At 40.2% G+C, this 26,481-nt stretch overlaps 1 protein-coding gene across 1 annotated transcript in view; it reads right to left on the bottom strand.

Annotated features, from left to right (window-relative positions):
- The window catches only part of FAH (fumarylacetoacetate hydrolase), a 373,600-nt gene that overhangs the window by 60,756 nt on the left and 286,363 nt on the right, over positions 1-26,481 (bottom strand). The window contains exon 12 of the mRNA XM_044077971.1: positions 25,408-25,509. Coding sequence (XP_043933906.1) covers positions 25,408-25,509 — 102 coding nt within the window. The remainder of the gene's footprint in view (positions 1-25,407; positions 25,510-26,481) is intronic.

Genomic DNA, 26,481 nt, shown 5'->3' with positions numbered 1-26,481 from the left:
TTTTCTAGATTTATACTTTTCATATCTTGCAAATTGTACAACCTAGATATATAGTGCATCAACACTTCTGTTCAGAAATTTTGAGCTTTTACATAATGACAAAAATTCCCTTCCGAGTGTATGCTTATTATAAATATTTACATAACTATGAAAAGGTGTGCATATTTGCATAGCTAACAGTATAAGTAACGGTATTTCTGAAGCTGTGTAACTTAATAGTATAAGTGTCAGTGACAGTTCCTATCAACGTTATCTGAGGTTTCACCTAATGCCATGGCATAGTTTGCAAGTCAGCTGATTTCTGGAATCATTAATAAACATATGAAAATGGGTTTCACTTAATATCATGCCCTAGTTTGCAAGTCAGTTGATTTTTGGAAATATTAATAAATATATGAAAATATTGCCTATCTTCATAATTACAAGAAAACATCAAACAATGTCACCGGCATAGTGTATTGTACATGAACACTGACAGTGCATTTTTCTTTCTGCCACCATGGCATTTCACAATACCTTTCAACAGCATGCAGTTCAATCTGTTATGAAAATATGACAATGAATATAAAACCATAAATAACAAATGACAAACAGTGGTTAATATCTCAACTGCAGTGCATTCCAGATTAACAGTCTTACTGTCATTTTGTTTCATATACACTGCTCTTTCATGTGCTTTTATAAGTAAGCCATCTGATTAAGGAATTCAGCAACCAAAAATTCATGGCATCATACAGCGTTATAGGTGTTAAAATGAAATATACAAAAAAGGGGCTATAGGTATGAATGAGTTAAAACTATTACATCAATAAAAGGCAAATGTTAAGGAAGGTATTCAAACCTTAGCAAAGTAAGTTTAGTCTAAGATCCAGTTTATAGACTAGCTCAGGTAAGTGCTTTGCAACAATAACATTACACAGGATGTTTATGGATCACAAAAGCATTAGCCAAATATTTTAAACTAATAAATTCTCAGGCTGAATCAATAAAATAATATTATGTATAAAGATTTCACTGACACTGCAGAGAGTTCACTTTGCTGGTCTCTCTAACCAGCTGAAGCCCCCAGGTATTCTCCTACAAACTCAGATAGCGTGGCCACATAACAACAAAGAAAGTATTGTACTACGGTTGCATCATACATCTGTTGATAATCAGTCATTTTCATTTTTGCCTATTTGTTGTTTGCTCCTATGTCTGATGATAGGTAAGCCTCCCCTCAATGGGCACAAATCATTTATTCCCTTACCCAATAATTTCTCCTGAGAACAAGGTGAGACGTGTCTGAATGAGGAACAGGTTTCAGGCAACCAAGCAGGTGCTTTATGCCCTTACTGGCATCCCCACAAAGAGGGCATTTTAAAATGGGCTAATGCCTCCACTTATTGGGGGAACATGGTATCCATATCACTGTGAAAGCCACTATTCCATCTCCATGGTAGTTCACACTTTCACACATCTGCACTGAAAGCTACCTTCAGGCAGTGGCTTGTTCAGCCTAAAGTCTGCCCCAAAGCCATACATTTGCTTTGCTGTAACTCCTCTGAGTGACTGTGCCAGTGCCCAGTCAGCTCTGCCTCTCTCCAGGATGGGCATGCCCATCCTCACCTACAATCTCCATCAGGCACCAAAATTGCTAATCAAACATATGCCACCTGGGCTGCAGATATGGCTTTATTTCTATGTGCTACAGGGTTGGCTAATCAGTGGTGCATGTGCATGGTCAGTTTACTGGAATGTGTTTAAGCCTGGAGTTTTCTATATATAGCACTTTGGGCCATAGTCTATGACACTTAATTACTTTACAAGCTATCAGACAATTCACTGCAACTCAAGTGCTTATCCACACTAAACACCATCAGCTGTCAAGATGCATTTTTAAATATAATGCTTGCATAATGACATTTTCCCTTATTTTGTAAATCCTTTTGTTAGTGCACAAACTGAGTGTAAACTGTTACTACTGGAATGGAATGGAAATGAAAAGTAAAAATCATCCAGTCAGAAGTCAAGTCAACCTGTTGGTAATTCAGAACAACACAAAAATACAACTGTACAAAATGGCTGACAGATGAAATCAACAATAAAAATGTCTAGTCCACTTTTAGAAAATAATGAAACATAGCCCTAAAGATTAATGCTTCAAGCAATAAATCAACAACTCTAAACCAGTTCACTTTAAATCTGCTGTACTTGTTTTAATGACTTTCTTGAATGATACCCAGTTTTATACTTTTTTTCCTAACACAAGAAAGCTTTATACGTTTCGACGTGTGGCAGTCACCACATAAGAATATATGCATGAAATAATGAACAAATTGAGCAATTTAGGTAAAAAGAAATCAGGGCAACTGATCACTAGAAAATTATGTGAGGTTATCCAAGAGCCTGACAAAAGCCCACCTGGGCTGATATACAGAGCCTAATCTGAATGCAACTTTAGTTATTACACCTCAAAGATGTCATAGTGCCTCTAGAAATGTGGGTAACAGTTTTTAGTATCAATCCTTGTTTGCAGGCCATATAACCTAAAGAGGGAAGGGGAGATTCATGAACAAAGGCATCTTCTAGTCACACTGTTGTTAATGCAAGTAAATTGCCTACTTAAAGTAGTTTTTTTCCACACATTGTGTTTAAAGTATAATTAACAGTGAAATCAAGTTGGAGGTTGCAGGAGCAAAACAGGTCCAAAAATGAAGAGTATCTCAAGACCAACTATGTAAAAAGAATGAGTATTTATTTAAAGATGAGCGCTTTCACTGTTAACACAGCTTCTTCAGATCTAAGTTAAAATAAATAAAAACTTAAAATGGTTCTTTTATATGATCACCTCTAGTGGTCAAACAAGTAATTACAATGAAGAAAACATAAACTGATTCTTTTGTATGATCACCTCTAGTGGTCAAACAAGTAATTACAATGAGGATACATATAATGAATGAATAACAAATTGGATATACATCATAAAATCACAAATCAAATAAATATTAAATGCTCAAACAATGCCTGTCCTGAGAATACAGAAAATCCCAATCAACTACATTTCCAAATGAAATGACATGAAAAATATATATAACCTACATAAGAAATATCATGAATAAAAGTGAGTGTTGAAGGGGGGAGAGAAAAAAACCTAAATTCTCTAGTGGTCAAACAAGTGATTACAATGAAAAGAACATAAACTGGTTCTATTGTATGATCACCTCTAGTGGTCAAACAAGTAAATACAATAAGAATGCATGTAATGAATAACCAGTTGAATATACAAAATATATGTCCTGAAATCACAAATCAAATGAATATTAAATGCTCAAACAATGCTAAGGATACAAAAAATCCTAGTCAACTACATTTCAAATGGAATGACATGAAAAATAGCGAACCTATATAAGAAATGTCATAAGTGAAAGTGAGTATTGAAGGGGTGGGAGAAAAATGAGGTGAAATACTAGTACAGATGTCACTGGAGAAAGCAGATACAATTTATTTAATATTCCTATGTGTTCTTAGTCTCGGTTTTATCGAGGCTCTATCACTGAGGCCAGATCCTTTATCTGACCTAAGCCGAACTATCCAGTCACATTCCTTGTTCTCTGTATGCGTCCTAATATCACCGCCTCTTATTGCTGGAACTATAGTTTCAAGTACTCTAAAACAAAAACAGTGCGATCTTCCTGCAAGATTGACGTGTTTCGCTAGGGCATTATAAGGTGATCCCTTCCTTATGTGATAGATGTGTTCCCTCATTCTGTCCCTTAATGATCGGTTGGTTTTCCCAACATAAAAGTGGGAGCAGATCTGACAGGTGGCCAAATATACCACATTAGTGGTCATGCAGTCAGCCTCCGCATTTATTTCATAAGTGACAAGCGTATCAGGATGTAAAAAGTTGCTGTCTTCATTAATAAATTGACAGAAATTACATCTACCACATGGTTTAGTATGTCCTGCTACTTTGTTTACTGTTCCATACTTAGGATAGTATATCATCTTTTTAAGATTGTTCTTATTCTTGTACAAAAAACTGGGAGTTTCACCAACTATGACGTCACAGTTCCAACACCCAGATGAATAGGGAGCACATGTCATCTCATGTTAAGTTTTCAACATATTATTCATCAGATAATAATGAGATTAGAGATATCATCAATATCATCAGTAAATATTGGTCCATCATGCATGTTGATCCTAAATTAAGAGTCATAGTTGGTGAAACTCCCAGTTTTTTGTACAAGAATGAGAACAATCTTAAAAAGATGCTATGCTATCCTAAGTATGGAACAGTAAACAAAGTAGCAGGACATACTAAACCGTGTGGTAGATGTAATTTCTGTCAATTTATTAATGAAGACAGCAACTTTTTACATCCTGATATGCTTGTCACTTATGAAATAAATGTGGAGGCTGACTGCATGACCACTAATGTGGTATATTTGGCCACCTGTCAGATCTGCTCCCACTTTTATGTTGGGAAAACCAACCGATCATTAAGGGACAGAATGAGGGAACACATCTACCACATAAGGAAGGGATCACCTTATAATGCCCTAGCGAAACACGTCAATCTTGCAGGAAGATCGCACTGTTTTTGTTTTAGAGTACTTGAAACTATAGTTCCAGCAATAAGAGGTGATATTAGGACATACAGAGAACAAGGAATGTGACTGGATAGTTCGGCTTAGGGCAGATAAAGGATCTGGCCTCAATGATAGAGCCTCGATAAAACCGAGACTAAGAACACGTAGGAATATTAAATAGATTGTATCTGCTTTCTCCAGTGACATCTGTACTAGTATTTCACCTCATTTTTCTCCCCCTTCAATACTCACTTTCACTTATGACATTTCTTATATAGGTTCGCTATTTTTCATGTCATTCCATTTGAAATGTAGTTGACTAGGATTTTTTGTATCCTTAGCATTGTTTGAGCATTTAATATTCATTTGATTTGTGATTTCAGGACATATATTTTGTATATTCAACTGGTTATTCATTACATGCATTCTTATTGTATTTACTTGTTTGACCACTAGAGGTGATCATACAATAGAACCAGTTTATGTTCTTTTCATTGTAATCACTTGTTTGACCACTAGAGAATTTAGCTTTTTTCCTCCCCCCCCCCCTTCAACACTCACTTTTATTCATGATATTTCTTATGTAGGTTATATATATATTTTTCATGTCATTTCATTTGGAAATGTAGTTGATTGGGATTTTCTGTATTCTCAGGACTGGCATTGTTTGAGCAGTTAATATTTGATTTGTGACTTTATGATGTATATCCAATTTGTTATTCATTTATTATATGTATCCTCATTGTAATTACTTGTTTGACCACTAGAGGTGATCATACAAAAGAATCAGTTTATGGTTTCTTCATTGTAATTACTTGTTTGACCACTAGAGGTGATCATACAAAAGAATCAGTTTATGGTTTCTTCATTGTAATTACTTGTTTGACCATTAGAGGTGATCATATAAAAGAACCATTTTAAGTTTTTATTTATTTTAACTTAGATCTGAAGAAGCTGTGTTAACAGTGAAAGCGCTCATCTTTAAATAAATACTCATTCTTTTTACATAGTTGGTCTTGAGATACTCTTCATTTTTTGGACCTGTTTTGCTCCTGCAACCTCCAACTTGATTTTACTTCTAAGTGCTTTTTTAAACTGGTTGACAGTCAGCATTCATCTGGTGTATTCAGTGGTGTGCTGTTTTACGTTTATTTATATAATTAACAGTGAGTTGAAGGTATGCAGACATGGTAAACCTAATCAGCCATAGTTCTTGAACCAAATCATTGTGCAATGCATCAATGTGGACATAATGGGTAGTTGTGTGCAGTAGAGACGTAAAGTACAGTTGTGTGCACTTACCATAAATGTAGATGTTCGAGTGTATTCACTGTTGCAGTCATCACATTTGGGTTATCTACTTGCAGTAGCCCTCAGTCGGCCTGATTAACAAAGTCTTGCGTCCTACGTCAGTTGCTGTCTCCTCTTCCATGACGTCAGGTAGTCAGGGGTATAAAACATGCAGCCGATGTCATTATATCAGTTTTTATTTCCCCAGATGTCAGGTGCCCCCCTAATGGGAAGCAATTAACTCTATAAATATACAAGGTTATACCTCCAACAAAAAAGCAAATACACCAAAAAGCTTTTAAGCATTGTAAAGGAGAGAAGAGGTATAGCCAACAGAAGTCAGGGGGCTGGAGGGAGGGTAACGAGGACTGCAACAGTGACACTTGAACATCTACATTTATGGTAAGTGTACACAACTGTACTATGTTCTTCGTGTTTCACTGTTGCAGTCATTACATCTGGGTAGATTCCAAAAGCTAAGGATGGGAGGAGGAATTTAGATAGCATTAGAACCAGCTATAATGCCCTGCAAGACTGCAGTGGCAAATTCAGCTCTGGATTTAGAGAAAATTGGCAAATGATAATGCTTGGTGAAAGTATGTACAGAACTCCAGGTAGCAGCTTCTAGGATGTCCCTGGTAGGTATGCCTCTGAGAAAGGCTGCAGAGGTAGTTGCGGCCCTGGTTGAGTGGGGACTGATCTCCTGTGGGATAGGTTTTCCATGGTGCTTATAGCAGAAATTAATGCAATGGCCTATCCATTTAGAGATGGTTTGCTTTGAAATAGCCTTCCCCTCTGTCCCTGCAGCAAATGTCACCAGCAACTGTTCAGATTTCCTTTGAGGTTTAGTCCTGTCCAAGTAGAATGTAAGTTGTCTGTGCACATCTAAGGAGTTCAGTAACCATTCCTCTTTGTTCTGTGGATTAGGAAAGAAGGTTGGTAAATGAATGGACTGATTAAGGGCCACACTGGATATCACCTTTGGCATGAAAGAGGGATTGGTCCTGAGGGACACCCTGTCCGCATGAAAAATGATGAAAGGCTCCACTGCCATAAGGGCCTGTAATTCAGATACCCTTTTTGCTGAAGTGATTGCTAAAAGTAAAGCGGTTTTCCAAGAAAGGACATTTAAATCTGCAGTAGCAGCTGGCTCGAAAGGAGGAAGAGTGAGTTTCTCCAATACAGTTAAGGTCCCAGGCTGGAGATGGAGCTCTCCTGGGTGGTCTTAAATTTTTGGCCCCTCTGAGGAACTGCTTGAGCAGTTGAGAGAAGAGGGGAGGTTCTGTGTTATAATGAGGTGAAATGGCTGAGGCCTGAATTTTTATTGAGGAAAAAGACAGGCCTTTGTGAAGCATCTCAGTTAAGTATTGCAAAATCTGAGGTAAATTGGGCACTGCTGTGCTCATCCCTTGAGAATGGTTCCAAGCACAGAATCTTTTCCATTTTTCAGCATAAGATTTTCTAGTACTAGGCCTCCTTGCCTCTAAAATGACATTCATCATTGGTTTACTGAGGAATGATAAATGATATAGGTAATTAGCCAGGCTGCTAGGTTCAGTGTTTGAAGCTGAGGGTGCAGAATCTGGTTCTCCTGCTGCGACAGCAGAGTAGGAGTCTGAGGCAGGTGCCATGGGGCCAACAGTGACACTGCGCAGGAGGGGGTACCAGTGTTAGTGTGGCCAGTCTGGTGCAATCAAAATCATCCTTGGTTTGTCTTGCTTGATCTTTAGTAGTACTTTGGAGAGCAGAGGCCGAGGAGGAAAGGCATAAACTGTTAGGTTTTTCCAGATGAAGTGCAAAGCATCCACTTTCCAAGCTTGTCTGTGGGGAGTCCTTGTGCAAAATTTTTCCAATTGATAGTTCTGGGGGGAGTCAAACAGGTCTACATCTGGGCTCCCCCATTTGCTTGTCAACATGCTGAAAATCCTTGCTTCCAGTTTCCACTCATGTGGGTCCATGAGATTTCTGCTTAGTTTGTCTGTCAGTGTATTTAGTTTTCCTGGCAGGAATTGAGCTTGTAGATGCACTTGGTAGCTCAAGGCTGTGTTCCACAATGCCATGGCTAGTTTGCAATGGGAGTAAGAATGTGTACCCCCCTGCTTGTTTATGTACCAGATAACAGTGGTGTTGCCCATCTTTACCATTAATTGTCCTGGAAGAATGTGGTCCTTGAAGGCTGTCAGAGCATTCTGAACAGCTAACCTTTCTTTTAGATTGATGTGCAGGTGCATTTGACTTTGGTTCCATTTGCCCTGAATGCACTTTCCTGCCAGGTTCACCTTCATGCATAGTCTGATGTGTCTGTTGTTAGGGTTTGGGCAGCAGGGGGTAGTGTGAATGGTAATCCGTTGTTTTGGTGGCAGGCCTCTGCCGACCAAAGGAACTCTAGGCATAGGCAAGGTATGATAGGACTCATTGCTTCTAGATCCTGAGAATGTTGACAACATAGGCTTTTTAGATACCATTGTAGTTTCCTCATATGCAGTCTTGCATATAGAATTAGAAAAATGCAAGAGGCCATGAACCCCAAGACTTGTAGTATTTGCCTTGCAGATAGCAGGGTTTTAGTGGCCACTTGTTTTAAGTAGGTTGCCAACTGAATTTGTTTCTCTGGCGTGAGGAAAGCCATCTGGGAAGTTGTATTCAAGCTTGCTCCCAGGAATATAATTTGTTGACAGGGTACCCAGGCTTTTTAGATACCATTGTAGTTTCCTCATATGCAGTCTTGCATATGGAATTAGAAGGATGCAGGAGGCCACGAACCCCAAGGCTTGTATTTGCCTTGCAGATAGCAGGGTTTTTGTGGCCACTTGTTTGAAGGAGGTTATCAAGTGAATTTGTTTCTCTGGCGTGAGGACAGCCATCTGGGAAGTTTTATTCAAGCTTGCTCCCAGGGATGTAATTTGTTGACAGGGTACCAGGTGTGATTTCTTTTCATTTATGGTGTACCCCAGACAAGTTAGCACCCTTTGTACAAAAGCCAGATAATTCAAAAGTATGTCCTGGTTTTCTGCCTGAATTAGACAATCGTCCAGGTATGGGTATATTTTAATATTTCTTTGCCTGCAAAATGCAATGACTGGAGCTAGGCACTTTGTGAATACCCTGGGAGCAGTAGACAAGCCAAAGGACAATGCAGAGAAACTGATTGGGATGTGCAGGTATGCTTCCTTTAAATCTAGTGTTGCCAACAAGGCATCTTTGCCAAGCATAGGAAGCAATTGGTGAAGAGTCAGTATCTTGAATTTTGGAATCACCAAAAAGGTGTTTAGATTAGACAGGTCCAGGATCAGACGCCATGAATTGTGTTTTCTGGGTACCAGGAAAAGTCTTGAGTAGAAACCTTGTCCCTTTTCCTCTTCTGGTACCAACTGAATAGCCCCTATGCTTAAGAGAGAGAGTACTTGCTTTTGGGCCTCTGCCCACTGATTTGGAGGTAGATCCGGTCAACCGTTTGGAGTTGGTAATGTGTGGAAGTGAAATCTGTATCCTTGGAACACTATATTTAAAACCCATTTGTCCTGGGTAACGAGTCCTCAGTTCTTTGCATGAAGTGCAATCTTTCCCCCTAAAGGGGCAGGCAGTTGAGAAGTGCTTGGAAGTTTTAAAAAGAAGTCATTGAGACAGTTTATCATAGGGGGGAGTTTTATTACTCCCAGGTTTGGAAGTGGAGGCCCCCCACTGCTTAGTCTTGTGCATACCCTGGGACTGAAGCCTGGATGCTCTGCTGGATCTGGGTTTGGACTGAGAAGGTCTGGAAGAGCCAGGAAAGGATCATTTCTTAGAAGGCCAATGCCTACTAAATCTCGGAAGTTGTACTTGTAAAAAAATCTTTACCTGTTTGCATAGATTTAGCATTTTCCTCCATGTTTTTAAGAAATTCTTCTTATTGCCAGACAGGAGGTCCTGATTTAAGGAAGTATCCAGTAATTTTGCTTTAACATGATCTGGTAAGGATTGCTCCTTAAGCCAAGCATGCCTAAGTACAGACCCAGGAACAGCAGCCCTGCAAGATGCCTCTAGTGAATCAAAACCACATTGCAACGTATGTTTACCAACTTGTTCAGCAGAATGCATTAAATCCTGTAAATCCTTATTTTCAGCACAATCATTGATCAACATCATTTTCTGTTTAAGCAACCCAGTAATATGCTGCTGATACTTTAACATATGAAACTGGCAATTCAAGGCCCTAATGGCCAAAGTTGCAGAAGTGTATAACTTCTTACGCCATCTATCCAGCACCCTGGAGTCTCTATCAGAGGGGGTAGGATTTTTGGCAGTAGAAGCTTTAATGCCCTAGGGTCCCTGTTAAATGGTTTCAGGATCCGCAGTAGGATTTTTGAAAAGGAACTTGTGAGAGTCAGGAACCCTGTAATATCTATCAGGTTTTCTGGGAGCAGGAGGAGAAGAGTCTGGGATCATGCTAGATTCCGAAAAGGCATCATCAACAATGTCCAGTACAAGAGATATAGCGTAAGGCCTGTGCTGGGGCAGGATTGGTCATCAGAGGAAAGAGAAGTATTATAAGCAAACTCAATCCTATGTTTCTTAGAGAGGGAAGGTTGGCTTCCCCTGATTAAAGTAATATGGTCTTCAGTCATTCTTATCATTTGTTTTTTAGGCAGAGGCCTGACCATGCAGTCTGGGCATCAGTTTTCTAGGCATGGTTCGAGTTTTAGACCTTGAAGAAGAAGATGGCATTGGTTTAATATGCAAGTCAGTAGGCCTGAATACACCCTCAGAAGCCGGTGCCTGCACAACGGCTCCGGACCCATCCAAGGTAGAGACATCCGCAGGTTCCACAGTTGAAGCATCTCACAGCATACCAGACTCCAAATTGGTCTCAGTAGAGGCCTGCGAATCTGAAGTAGTGGGTATCAGGGGCTGCGAAAGCACCTCACTGAGTACTGGGCCTCGGTGGCCTGTCTCTGTTTTTGCATTTTTTCGGAATGTCGGTAGTCGGAAGACTTACCGAAGACATATCGGGATAATTAAACCGAGCACCAAAATATTTAGAAGCAAAAAAATCTACCGACGACGGATAGTTCGTGGTTTAAATAAGGCACAAAACCGACAGTGAGGTACATCGAGGTCAGGGCCTAGGCAAGGAATACAGTATGAATGAAAATCTTTATGAGGTATTTGCTTTCCACAAGAAATGCAATTATTTACTTTTACTGACATCGGTTCAGAGCAAGAAAAAGTTTCCCCAACGAGGTACTTAGCTTTTAGTTGAAGATTTCGGTTCTGAAACTCGAAAACGAAAATTTCAGGAGTCGGTTGACCGGCACTTGCAAACTGCTTCTGCTTCAGGCACCACACGGCAAGAAAGACTGATGCAATGACGTCATGGAAGAGGAGACAGCAACTGACGTAGGACCCAAGACTTTGTTAATCAGGCCGACTGAGGGCTAACTGCAAGCAGATAACCCAAATGTGATGACTGCAACAGTTAAACACGAAGAACATCTGCTTGGTCCAAATGTTATTAAAGTTGGAAGCCGACAGTTGACATGATACAGGCCTAAAGGGTGACACACACTACTGGGAGAAAGTACAGTTTTGTACCTACCATAAATGTAGATGTTCGAGTGCTAATACAGCTGCAGTCATAACAGATGGGTTCTCCTGCCAATTCCAAAGTCTAAGTCCGTATAAAGGAACCAGCCGACACCATTTTCTTCAGTTTTTCTTGCCCCAGATGTCAGGTGCCCCCAGAAGGAAGGCAATACATAAATTTGTGTGATAATGCAGTGCAATATAATCCAAATACAGTAGTTGCAAGCAAATACATCATAAATGAACACCCCAATCAGGTTGTAAGAGGATGTGTTAGCCTATAGGCCTGTCCCAAGGGGAAGGAGGGAGGGACTGCAGCTGAACATCTACATTTATGGTAGGTACAAAACTGTACTATGTTCATCATACAGCTGCAGTCATAACAGATGGGTAGAATCCCAAAGCTAAGAAAGGGGTGGTATGCACTAGGTGGAACTAGGAGGAGCCAAAATGCCCTGCAAGACTGCAGTGGCAAAGCCTGCTCTAGATTTGGAGTATAATGGTAGGTTGTAGTGCTTGGAGAAGGTATGTACAGAACTCCAAGTGGCTGCTTCCAAAATATCCTTGGTAGGAACTCCTCTGAGGAAGGCCGCAGAGGTGGCTGTGGCCCTGGTGGAATGAGTTCTAATGCCTGTAGGAACAGTTTTGCCATAAAAGGAATAGCATGCAGTGGGCTATCCATTTTGAGATTGTCTGTTTGATAGGCCACAAAGAGCTGTTCTGATTTTCTGAAAGGCTTTGTTCTGTCCAAATAATAAGGCAGTTGTCTGTGGATGTCCAAGGAATGTAGTAATCTCTCCCCTTTGTTTTGAGGATTAGGATAAAAAGTAGGTAAATGTATGGCCTGATTTAAAGCTACCCTGGATACCACTTTAGGCATAAAGGACGGGTTGGTTCGCAAGGAAACTCTGTCCTGATGGAAGATGATAAAAGGTTGGACAGCCATGAGAGCCTGTAGTTCTGAAACTCTACGAGCTGAGGTGATAACCAGAAGGAAAGCTGTTTTCCAGGACAAATATTGCAAATCTGATGAGGCAGCTGGCTCAAAGGGAGGCAAGGTCAGTTTTTCCAGAATGAAATTAAGATCCCAAGCAGGTATTGGTTGTTTCTGAGGAACTGCCTTAGGAGAGGGTGAGAGAATAAAGGTGGATCAGTGTTGTATTCTGAAGAAATGGCTGATGCATGGATTTTGATGGAGGAGAAAGAAAGTCCACTGCTTAGCAGTTCAGCCAAATATTGTAGTATTTGAGGTAAATTCAGTTTTCCAGGATCCTGGCACTTTTTCTCATTCCAGACACAAAAACGTTTCCATTTTGCGGAGTAAGCTTTTCTAGTTGATGGCCTTCTGGCCTCTAGAATGACATCCTGCACCTCCTTGGAGAGTAGGGCCTGTTGTGATGCTAAGGAATCTTCCATGCGGCTAGATTGAGTGTTTTTAGCTGGCTGTGAAGAGTTTTGAAACTGTGCTGAGTCAGAAGAAGAGGCATTAGAGGCAGGGTCCATGGTGGGGAATGCGTCAGGCTCCTCAGGAGTGGGTACCAGTGTTGCCTTGGCCAGTCCGGAGCAATGAGGATCATCTTTGGCCTGTCTGCTTTGGTCTTTAATAGAACTTTGGGCAGCAGAGGAAGAGGAGGGAAGGCATAAACTGTCATTGATGTCCAACTGAAGGAAAGAGCCACTCTCCAGGCCTTTGGATGGAAGATCCTTGAGCAGAATTTTGTCAATTGATGATTCTTGTGGGAGGCAAAGAGATCTATGTCTGGCCTTCCCCATTCTTGGATTATTTCTGTAAAAACTTTTGGATGCAATTTCCATTCGTGTGGATCTGTCATATTCCTACTTAGGTTGTCTGCCAGCGTGTTTTCCTTGCCTGGCAAGTACTGTGCTTGTAGTTCCATTAGTCCATGGCCATGTTCCAAAGTGACATGGCCAGTCTGCATAGGGGGTAAGAATGTGTTCCTCCCTGTTTGTTTATGTACCACATAAATGTGGTGTTGTCCGTTCTTATCAATAGTTGACCTGGTTGTAGAAGGTCCTTGAAAGCTATAATAGCATTTATTACTGCTAGCATTTCTTTTTGATTGATGTGAAGGTGCTTTTCTTTTTGGGACCATTTGCCCTGAATGCACCGGTCTGTTGTGATGACTTGATTTGCTTGAAGCTTGCTGAATGGAAGACCTGTGTTTGACATGCTTGAGCCCACCACAGAAATTCCTTTTGCAGACATGGTATTAGTGGTATTATTGTTTCCAAACTGTGGCTGTGTTGAGACCATATATTTTTCAGGTACCATTGTAGTTTCCTCATATGCAGCTTTGCACATGGGATTAGTAAGATGCAAGATGCCATGAATCCCAGAGCCTGCAGGATTTTCCTTGCAGTCAGCCTGGTGCAATTTGCTAGTGTTCTGAAGTATTGAATTAGTTGCCCCTGCTTCTCTAGCGTGAGGTAGGCCATCTGGGTGTTTGGGTCCAAATTGGCACCCAGGAAAATAATCTTCCGAGAGGGTATTAGCCTTGATTTCTTTTTGTTGACTGTGTATCCCAGAGAGTTCAATAACATTATTACATAAGCCAGATGTTTCAGAAGAATGTGCTTGCTGTCCGCTTGGATCAGGCAGTCGTCCAAATAGGGGTATATTTGTATCCCTTGAAGTCTGCAGTAGGCAATTACTGATGGCAGGCATTTCGTGAATACTCTGGGTGCAGTAGATAAGCCAAAGGGCAATGCAGAGAATTGATAATGGGTTGAACCTGCAAGAAATCTGATGTACCTTCTGCAATTTTGTCTGATTGGGACATGCAGATATGCCTCCTTGAGGTCCAATGTTACCAGCCAAGACTCCTTGCCCAGCATGGGAAGAAGTTGCTGTAGAGTGAGCATCTTGAATTTAGAAATGTGTTTAGGATGGATAGATCCAAAATAGGTCTCCAATCTTTTCCCTTCCTTGGCACCAGAAACAGCCTGGAATAAAAACCTTGACCTTGTTCGTGCGTAGGTACCTCTTGAATAGCTTTCATGTTTATGAGATCTGAAATTTGCCTTTATGCCTCTGCCCTTTGATTGTGTGGCAGGTTTGGCATGCCTCTCATTTTTGGAAGGGTGTGAAAATGGAATTTGTAGCCTCTGTTTATAATGTCCAGGATCCATTTGTCCTTTGTGACAACATGCCAATTTTTTGAGAATAATGCCAGCTTTCCTCCTAAGGGGGCTGCCATTTGAGACCTGGTTGGCATGCAAAGGGGAAAGTCATTGGGTTTGCTTTCTGAAAGATTGCGAGTTGTCCTCACCACCTCTTTGTGTAGGAGCTTGCCATTGTCTGCCTCTATACGATCCTTGGGATTGTCCTCTGCCCTCTTTGGGGTCTGTCTGTGGCAGGAAAGGACCAGTTTTTGGAAGGCCAATTTCTACTAAATTGAACCTGTAGAAATTCTTTCACAGTTTGCACTGATTTAGCCTTTTCCTCCATTTTCCGTAATACTTCCTCAGCATTAGCACCAAATAGTACATCCTTGAAGAGGGGCGCCTAGTAATTTAGCTTTGACATGATCAGGTAAGGCTTGTTCCTTGAGCCAGGCATGCCCATGAGGCCTCTAGAGCATCAAAACCACATTGTAAGGTATGCTTACCCACTTGTTCTGCACTATGCATCAAATCCTGCAACTCCTTCAAGTCTGGTTGTTCAGGTTGTGACATTTTACTTTTCAATTGTGATAACAAAAACAGTTGGTATTTTAGCATATGAAACTGACAGTTTAAGGCCCTCATGGATAAGATAGCCGAGGTATATACCTTTTTCCCCACCTTTCTAAGGATCTGGAATCTCTCTCTGAAGGCAATGGATTTTTGGCAATGGAGGCCTTAACTCCCTTGGGACCCTGTGAAATGGTTTCTAGGTCAGCAGCATGGCTTTTGTATAGAAATTGGTGTGAGTCAGGAACCCTGTAGTACCTGTCAGGCTTAACTGGAGCTGGAGGTAGAGAGTCCGGGTTAAGGCAGGCCTCCGAGTAAACATCATCTAGGATGTCCAAGACAGGAGGTATAGCCAGAGGCCTGTGCTGGGGTAACAAGAGAAATTCCCTGAGCCTTTCTTAATAATCCTGGCCTTCCCAGTGGAAGTGTTCATGCAAAGTTTCCCAAATGAGTAATCCATACAGAAGGGATGGACATCAGAGTCTTCAAAAGGGGAGTAAGACTGTTCCTGATCATCAGAGTGTTCTGAAATAATGGAGCCCTGATCAGAGGAGGGGGAATCTTCCTCCACTCTGGGCCTTTTGTCCGGTGGGGGCTAAGAACCTCTGATTAGAGTAATTAAATCCTCAGCCATTTTAAGCATCTGTTTCTTAGGCATGGGGCCTGGAGATGGGCCCTGTGTAGCTGGTCTCTTAGAGCGCATGGTTGCTTTAGACTTGGTGAAAGCCTTGATGGAGAAAGAAGAGGAAGGTCTGAAGACACCTTGAGTGGAGGTGGACCTATCCACATTCTGTGTTTCAACGCCAAGAGTGGCTTGTAGTCAGGGGCACAGGATACCAAAGATGTGTCGCCGGTAATCAGCTTCGCTGAGAACCGACCACGGTAGTCGTCCTTGTCTTTGTGTTTTATAGTTAAATGCTTTCCCAAAATAATGGCTTGTTGAATGTAGCACAAATGGTCTGGGCCTAAACAAGGTATACAGAGGGAATGGAATATTTGCTTCCCACAAGAAATACAATTATTAACTTTGTCTGACATCAGTCTGAGGCAAGAAAAGTTTCAACGGGTACTTGGCTTTAAGAAGACTTCTGTTTCCATAACTGCTTCTGCTTCGGCACCGCACGGCAAGAAAGACTGAAGAAAATGGCTGGTTCCTTTATACCCCTGTTGCACTGACGCCAGGCGACGCCGGACCTAGACTTTGGAATTCGGCCGACCGAGGACCCGCCTGAAGGCAGGAGAACCCATCTGTTATGACTGCAGCTGTATGCACGATGAACATCAGAGGAGGCAGCAAGGATATTCTGACTGCTCTGAGAATGAATGAAGGCAACAGAGGTCTCAAAGTACTGAGAGAATAAGTGAGGTTAGGAAGTAAATTGAGAGACACCGATTGCAAAGGATAGGTGAAAGAGCAGGAGACGGTTCTGTTCCTTGATGGGCAGTATTAGGGTAGGTAGAGGGATTATTAAGCCTTACAGGAGCTTCATCAAGGGAAAGGCTTGATTGAAATACATTTATTTATGCCTATTTTGAACAGAATTGTTTTCAGGGAGAAAAATTAATTGTATGAGTCAGTTTTTAAGCCAGTGCAATTGATACTGTTCCATAATGTGTTTAATTATGACGTTTTTATAAAATGCTGTTGTTTGCAGCAATTTCATACTTGAAGATATGCAACTACAAAAAACTGTGATACTTTCTGCATTAAATTAGTTCTCTAGGAGCCATTTCATTATTTTACTTAAAGTCGATACTTGATTCGAGTCCCCTCTTCTTCTAACTGCAGGATAGAAGCCGTTCAGAGAACAGTTTGACCTTCCATCCATGGCTTGTTCTCTTATGACACAAAATCCTCTCCTAATGTATGCATCTAAAAATGCAAGTCCAGGCACTGTGCCACTTGGCTGCCAAACCTACGCTGCCTGATCTACACAGGTTTCACATACCTAGACTTGCTCTTCCGGAAAGTATTACTTTCCTGGTAGCACCAGGTCTCATCCACTAGACATCATATTCAAACGTATCAATATATCTTTACATTTGTCTATCTTTCTACAAATTACAGTTAGTTCACTTGTTTGTAGTAAACAAGGGGACAGATTCCAAAAACACAGGAACAGGATTATGGGGGGCCTCTGCTATCCTGCAACTGTATTCCATTCGGAAATTAGAGCTTTGCTCCTATATGTCATACCAGGGGCAGGAATTTACCCAAGAGCACCTGAAGCTACATGAATAATTAAAAGCTATTTGATACATGCTGTGCCAAACTAATTGACTTGCATAGACTAGTTGTAAATCTTACTAGCTCTGCTTGGACTAATCACTATACAGTTTAGTCTGCCACAGCTGACTAGGTCACTCAAAGCCCGTCACCCTCACTGCTCTATCTGTACTTTGGGCATAATGCTACATGCTTGACAAGTATCACTTTGTCACACAAAGTTTTTGGTCTTTAAATGCAGGGGTGGCCTGCTGTGGTGCTGTGTTACTAAGGCACAGTCTCAGTTTTGTTTTTGAAATAGTGTATATTTGAGTCAGCCCTTGTGTGCAGGGGGTGTCTCTCACACACTGCTGTACATGTGCACTGTCTCCATCCTGGTCTGCACGAATATAGCTCCACCTATATGTGGGAACTGGTACTCCAAAACCAGTTCCCACATATAGGCACAGCACTCCCTAAACCACATAATTTCAAAGGAGAACGCAAGCTGCACCAATACTTACACTGGCACTCAGTGTCAATGTGAAATTTCTAAGTACAGCTGAGCTGCAGATCCAAGGACAGTCTTGGGACTGGGTGTAGGCTTCCAAGATTCCTTATCACCTACATGCCATGAAGCACTGCAGAGGCCTATTTTTTACACTCAGACACCATTTGAACATACTGTGCTGTGTGCTGCACCAAGCATAAAATGCACTGGAATCCCACTGTCGATTTAAACTAGAATCGCAGAACAGATGTCGGAAGAACGTACAGAGCTACTATCAGATATGAGTGGAGATGAATCATCCGATACTCTTACTCATGAGAGGGTGGAAATGTGGGCATTTTTGTTCCATATACCCAAGAAGATTCAAAGGTTAAATCCTAGAAGATATAAACAGACTAATCCAGCCACACAGCTTTTACATTTTTATAAAGATGTCATTTTGTACAATATACGAAGTCTGGATTTTGACATCTATGAAAATAAGTTTACAGCAGATCATGATACACAAGGAAATAATAAGATAGCTGAATAAATGCAATCTATATGTGCAATATGTTGAAACACTGCATAAGAGAACACCAGTATATCATTAGGCTTGGTACACAGAGTAATGCATTAGCAAGACATGTTAATGATAAAGGTCCCCAGCATACCTTTAAGTTCAAGGTAGTTGATATTGTAAAGCCAAGTGATAGGAAATGTGATATTATGGTTTACACAGAATCCATGGAAGCCAACTTGATAATTAGGATGTAAGATGACAGGTGGAGTGGCCTTAATGAAAGGGTACCACTGAAACCATTCTTGAAACTAAGAAGTGTGCAGTGATAATACAGTTTCCTTTACTGTGTTATGTATACTTTATGTATTTTTTTAATTTTTTTTTTATTATTTTTATGCATATTTAATATGTATTTTTTTTAATTTCCTGTTTATATTCACTGCTGCATTGCTTTAATAAGATAGCAGTGTATTTGATTGGTCATTTTAGATTAGGTTGTTTTTGGTTGCCATGGTTACATGGTAGCAATTACTATTTAACTTGAATGCGAGTATGTTTCTGAATGGTCTGAAGAAGCTGGTTTTTAGAACATTTTACTGTTTCCACTGGTCATTTACTGACTTTTTGAACTTTGAAGGCTGGACCATATGGTGGACTCACCCTCTTTTTTAATTTTGTGGACCATTATCCTGATTGTTTTGGGTGAGCGACTTACTCTCAGAACAGTCTTAGTTTTTACACGTTTGTTTGGATTTGCAGCTTTTCTGCTGTTCCATTTGAGTATGACTGAAGATCTAGCCAATAATGTTGAGTTACCTTACAATCCAGGTACTAATAAATCTATTAGAAATGAAATGACTTTTAAATATAGTGGTGTCAGCAATTCTATTTCAAAGTGCCTTATCACCACTGATAACCCCTTATTGCTTGGGGTGTTTGATAGGAGTGGTGAATTAGATGAGACTCCCGGTTATGATGCTGCCTCTTTACGGTTGAGATTACATATATTGGAAAATGAGTTGTTTAAATTGAAAAGACTGTTAACACACAGACAGCATTTGGAAGCTTGTTTAGCCCTGAGCATAGCTCCGTGTGGGCTGAGGATATTACGTAAATAATTAACAAAAAGAATCTTCTGCCTGAAGGAGTTATCCTGAAAACAGTACCCACAAACAACCTACCTGGAAGTCCATCTAACAATTGGCTAAGGTTAATACCTTAAAACTGTAATGTAACCTATTTATTGTACACTGCTGACCTGGGTCAAACAAAGTACCTTAGTCTGCCCCCTTAGCAATCTGTTCCCCTGATTATAATTATATTGGCTGCCCCTAGCACTCCATAATCATTATTGGATTAACTATAATTAAACCCCGCCCTCTCACATATAGCCCTGAAAATTACAATCTGAACCCACAACCTGCAGCTAACATTTACCCTGTAAGAGTTTAAGGCATAGTCTAAACTTTAGTGTAAAAAAGGGGTAAAAATACAGTAAATAACTCTGTTAAAAAAAAGTCCATTAAGTATCACTAAATACTTACCCATAATTACAAAAACCAAAGAATATACCCAATAATATACTTGGAGACAGTGTTAGCACTGCAACGCTCACCCTCACTGCGCTCGGGCTTGCTCTGCTCCCTTCTCTGCCCCCAATTCCCCCCGCGCCCACAGTACCTCTACATTTATAGGTACACAACCACACCCCTATTACAACAACCTATCAGCTTCACCACTATACTCTACCCACCCTGTTCTAATCATCCCATCAGCTCCTCACCTAATCATACTCTCACTACCTCACTGTACTACCTCTTCATTTACCATTTCATCTCTACTATTCTGTCTTACAAATCTTAGATCCTAAAAAAGATACTCCTTCTCTCACAGTGTTATACTATTCCTTACTATCTATTCTGCTAGTCATTTATGCACTTGCATTCTATGAAAACCAATTGCTTACTGGTTATCAGTACCCAAAAGCCCGTACTATAACCCCAACTGTAAAACATTCCTCCTACAGTCATGCAAATAATATTAGGTCCAACTCAACAGCTTTTTCTCTTTTCCAGCATACTAATCCTTGGCAAATTAACTCTAGATCCAAGCAATACTACAGACTTTTAAACAAACTCCTGAAGCTCATCAAGTATAGTCCTAGCCGTATACTCAGTGGTGACATCCACCCTAACCCAGGCCCATCCACTTCTAATAGTAACACCCCGTCTACCTGTAATCTTACCCATAAAACTTTAAACAGTAAACTAGATAACTCTCTCCTGGCCTGTCATCTCTATATCAGGAGTATTAATAACAAAATACATGAACTGCATGCACTCCTGGCTGTCTACTCCCCTGAGATTCTCTGTTTATCTGAGACCTGGTTAAAACCTAACACTACTGACAATGAAGTATTACCACCTGGGTATAACATACACAGGCTGGATCATGCTTCCAGGAAGGGGGGGGGTGTAGCAATACTCTACAAATCTGAGTTGAATGTAATCATAGATGTCACATCAACCACCTCGGATTAATAACTCAGAAATTCTTGCTACCAGACTGCAACTTAACAAAAGTAAATGCATAAACATCATCTGTATGTATATCCCCCTGGGTAATAACATAGCCACATTTGAAGACACCCTACACTGGCTTTCATGTTACTACCCCCAAGAAACCCTACTGTTTGTAGACTTCAACATAGACTGGGGCACCTGTTCCTTAGAGTCCCCTACTACCCACATTATCCTGCATGCATTCTCACAAATCATAACTACCCATACCAGGCTAGATAAACTCAAAAAAAAAGAAAGCATACTCGACTGGGTACTCGTTAATAGCAACTCCCAAGTGTATACTGCTGGTACCCTCTACGTTGATCTAAGTGACTACCTTCTCACTTATATAGTTAAGCAAAAAGCCATTAATCCGCAAATACCCTTACTCAGAAAAGTCAGAAACAAAAACGACTTTGACCCTGCCAAATTCCAGCAGGAACTTAACTCCTGTAACTGGTCTATGCTAATACACCTCCCTTTGGAGGAGGCAGTTGCATATTTTAACAATAAATTTCTTGAAATCCTTGACTGTCACGCACCTGCCCACTTAAAGTGAATTAAAGCTAAAACTGCACCATGGCTTTCTAAAATCTAGACTAAAAATTAACAACAGAAGCAAACTTTGGGCTAGATGGCGCTCCACTAAAGACCCCCCATGATCATGTTAAATACCGACAAGCTAGGAATTAAACTAAAAAATCCATCTTACATGACAAAAAACAATAATACTGTAATCTACAGACAGCCAACCGGAACAACCCTCAGAAATTCTGGGCTGGTCTGAATAATCTGCTTCATCCCAGTAAAACATCTACCCTCATCCCCTTCGCTACCACTGACAAATCCCCTGAGGATGTCTCAGACAGTTTTAATCATTTCTTTACTGAGACAATTCATGCTCTACCTAGCCAATTACCTCCTAGCTCTCCCGGCCCCGACAGTGCCACCCATATAAACTTACTCTCTTTCAGCTTCCAACCAGTGTTCACATCATTTATTCGCACCTTAATCAAAAAATTAAAATTCACCACACTCTCTGCTGACCACCACCCTGCCAAATACCTTCAAAAATCAGCTGATGCTATTGTCTACACAGTTTCTTTACTACTTAATCGTACCACAGCTGAGGCTAAAATTCCCACCATTTGGAAAACATCCTATGTAATCCCACTACATAAAGGAGGTCCCGCCACTGAATTCTCCAATTATAGACCAATAGCGTTACTTTCTTCACTTGCAAAGATCATGGATAAATGTACACAAACAGCTCATGCACCACCTAATCCACAATCACCTCTTAGCCGATACCCAACATGGCTTCCATCCACAGCACAACCTCTGCCCTACTAGCTTTTACCAATACTACTAATAACAACAGAAACAATAATCAAATATCCTCAGCCCTCTTCTTGGATCTTTCCAAGACATCTGGCATGGTGGATCATCAACTGTTGATACACACCCTGCAGACTTATTGCCTAGATTCCAAAGCCCTTCAATGGTTTAAATCTTACCTCAGTGGGAGGCAGCAGGCTCTTCTCTGGCAGAACAAGCTCTCCAACCTATTACCTAACACCCTTGGAGTCCCACAAGGCTCTATACTAGGACCCCTTCTCTTTTCCATCTTTATTAAAGACCTATATACTGTCATCCCTAATGTTAGCTGTATCCAATACGCTGATAACTCCACCCTGATTTGCTCAGGTACATCTCCTGCAGACTTGAGGTTTGCTACCCAGGCCACCTTTAATACAATAGAAAACTGGCTCTCTGAATGTTTATTGTTACTAAATCCCAAAAAAACTAAAATGCTGCTATTCTCACCCACACAAAGGTCTACTGCTTTTACCTTCACCATGAATGCAAAAGATGGGACAATTATCTCCCCTGACCATTCTACTACAAAACTACTAGGTGTCCTTATTGATAGTAACCTAAAATTTGACCTACACGTAAACCAATTGATCAGGACCACAAATAAAAAACTTGGGTCACTATACAGAATAAACACTTTTTTAACCCCTCCAGCTAAGACTGCTATAGCCTGCTCTCACCTACTCTGAACACTTCTATATGCTTCCCCCCTTCTCTCTAATCTAAACAAGTCTGTACTTAACAGACTATCAACATGTTACAATTACATTGCCAGGTTTGTCACTGGCCTGCCCTTTAGAACACACCACTGCATCAACCTTAAACAACTTGAGTGGCTAGAACTTTCCATTCTTATCCAATTTAACCATCTGGTTGTGGCCAAGAAAATCCTCTTAAATCCAGATAATTCTCCAGCCCTTAAAATATTATCTCCCCCTATAACAATCAGAGACTGCTTCGATCCTCAAACAAACTACAAATTCAAACTAACAATGTAGCTGGGGACTCCTTCTTTGCAAACTCTGTTGGCAGAGTCTGGAACCTACTCCCAGCTGATATTACATTGCTCTCCTCCCTAACCCAATTTAAAACCAGACTCTAACAACATCTGGCTCTAAACTGGCTATGCCACTGTAACAAGCCTGGCTAACTCTTACCTTAAATTATTAGTCAATTTACTGTCAATTTTCCCCAGACTATAACCAGGGGGTAACCCTAACCTGTGAATTTGTTTTTCTTTCTTTGTACATATCAAATCTGTAATGTGTTTTCATTATTATTAAATGTTACTGATTGTCTTGGAGCTTTTCTCCCTGGGACTCCACTGAAAATAATATAAAATAAATAAAATAAAATAAAATAAGCAATAGTAGCCGGGAGGAATTTGTGTACTGAGAATTTTCAGCCTTTGTTGAGAAGCATTTGAGACCAATTATTGGCAAAAATGGATATGTGCTTAGAGATTCCAAACAATTTTTACAAAAGTTATTTTGCTTTAGTCAGCATCACATATTTGGTTCATGTTATATATTTGTGATCATGAATGTCCAGTCCCTTTTTACTACTATTCCCAACACCTATGGCCTTGAAGCGATGAGAATTTACTTTTTGGAACATAGTGATTATGATCATAAGTTTATTGATTCACTTTGCTTTTTTATGGAGATCGTATTGGAGAACAATGTGTTCCTTTTTTATCAACAATATTACTTGCAGAATGATGGCATAGCCACGGGCATGTCTACTTCTAACAGCTATGCCAATATGGTAATGGCATGGTGGGAAGACCAAACCATTATCAAGAGTGGATGGTTTGGGAGACATAAAATGTTTTACCATTGATTCATGGACGACCTCTTTTTGATTTGGAAAGGGCATGAAAATTAATTAAATGATTTTTATGCATATATTAACTCTTTACTTCCATTTTTGAAATTTACTAGTAGGAAAGGATACATTTTTTAGATTTTGATGTTATTAGGAAAGGTGATGGTAGTATTACAATTGGTGTTTATAGGAAACCGCGTCATCGGAACACATACTTGCATAGACATAGCAAGGCCTATGCACCTCTACACTTTATGTAGATGATGACGACTTTAAGGAGGAACTTGTTAAGTTAGGGGACAAATTCCGTGACAGAGACTATTGTGATAGTGAGATATTTTCATGTATGAATGAAGTGATGAATGCAAGAAATGATACAGGGAAACCTTATTTCTCTGAAGGTACCATAGGGGATGTCATAACTACTAGATGAGATGCTTGCAACCAAATAAGTTTTGCATTACATTTTAGTAGCGACCGTGATGTGATTATAGGTATCATTAAAATACATTGGTCACTTTTAACTTTGGAACCTATGATTAAAGATATAGTGGGCGACCGTCTCAGATTTTGCTTTAAGAACAAGCAGAATCTGTGTAGGATGTTATGCTATCCTCGAAGTCAGGATGGTGCTTGCTGGTCCCCTATGTCGATGGGTACTAGACCTTGTTCCTCCTGTCAATATTGCCTGTTTATTGATTTAATTTCTGAATTTAGACATCCTGGCACTGGACATATTTTTATGTTTAGGGTTAAGACAGATTGTGAGTCTAGTAATGTGGTGTACTTAGCAGTATGCCAAGCTTTTTATTTAGGTAACACCAACAGAATGCTGAGACACCGTACAAGAGAACACCAGTATAACATTAGGCTTGGTACACAGAGTAATGCATTAGCAAGACATGTTAATGATAAAGGTCCCCAGCATACCTTTAAGTACAAGGTAGTTGATATAAGCCAAGTGATAGGAAAAAAAAAAAGAGGCAAGGGGGAAATTTTTCAGAAAAAAAAATAGTTTGCAGTAATCTGGAATTTCTCTGTATGTACTGCAGTAGAACAGAGGACAGAAGTTCACAGCAGAAAGGAAGATGAAGCAAGGCTTTACAATCTGAACTTACAATATACCAGGGTACATCAGAAATAAACCAAGACCAAAATAAATAAATAAGTAAAAGGAAAACACATATTCACGGGACTATTCTAATCATAAGATGTACATCTCTTTTTCAAAGCGCAGATAAAGTACACTTAACTACTGGGTACTGAATGCAAGCTGAGTAACAATGCTGTAATATACTTACTGGTCCACTAATTGTTCCAGATGCCAGCAGATCTCCAGGCCTGACATTGCACCCATTGACTGTATGGTGAGCTAGCTGCTGTTTCATATCCCAGTACATGTACTAAAAGAGAGGAAAGAGTAAACAACAAAAGAGATGTGCACCACTGGATTCAACAAAAGCTAGTGATTTCACACACAAAAATAAAAGTACTACATGATAACGTATCTATGTCACTGCTGACTGTAAACATCATAAATACCACTGAATAATTATTATATGTTTACTCCAGTGGAGAGGCACATAATTAGAATGTTGATCTCTGATACAAATAGATCTGAAATATTTCTTACAGCAAAAAGGCAGTCAGATTTTCAGATTGGTAACTTTATAGCAGGTACCATTTATCCTTTGTTGCAAACTACCATAACTAAGCAGCATTGCAGGTTTAAACTTGTGGTGTTTAACATCTTTGATATCACTTTAAATACATTTTTTCTCTGAGTGCCATCATGTTTTTTGTTCCCCAGAAAGAACAAGCAAAGCAAAGTACTCTTCAACCGCCATAAGCAAAAAAGGCTTAGATGTCAGCCCTTCCAATGGGAACAGCAGATGTGGCCACAGACAGTGGTCCTGCCTTCAGGGAAACCATTCTCTAGTCAACCAGATCAGCCATAGCCTTAACACTCTCCAATCGAGACATGTTGAAGCACCAGCAAGAAAGGGCAAGTCTACTCATTTCTCGAAGGAACCTGACACTAGATGTGTTCTTCAGGAAGGATGACTTACTGTCTTCCCAACATTTACTTGTGTAGATTAAGGTGATGCCTTGCCCTAATCCCTCCCTCTCAGAGAAAAGAATGTATCTCTGGCTGCTTGAACTTTTTTGTCTGGTAAGATTTGCAGCAACAATGTCAAGAATCGGACTCAAACCATCAGCACAATGTATAAATTCTTTTGCAAGGCCCTAATGAAATGCTGATCTCTTGAAAAATACAAAAACAGCTACTGAGTAGTCTCCGATACACCAAAACGGACTTTAATGTAGTGAAGCACTTTTCATCTACCCAAATAGGTAGACTTCATCAGACAAAC

This window comes from Protopterus annectens, chromosome 7.part0 (assembly GCF_019279795.1).
Source record: "Protopterus annectens isolate FY-2018-M chromosome 7.part0, PAN1.0, whole genome shotgun sequence".
Taxonomy (NCBI): Eukaryota; Metazoa; Chordata; order Ceratodontiformes; family Protopteridae; genus Protopterus; species Protopterus annectens.
This window is presented reverse-complemented; position numbering and strand designations above follow the sequence as displayed.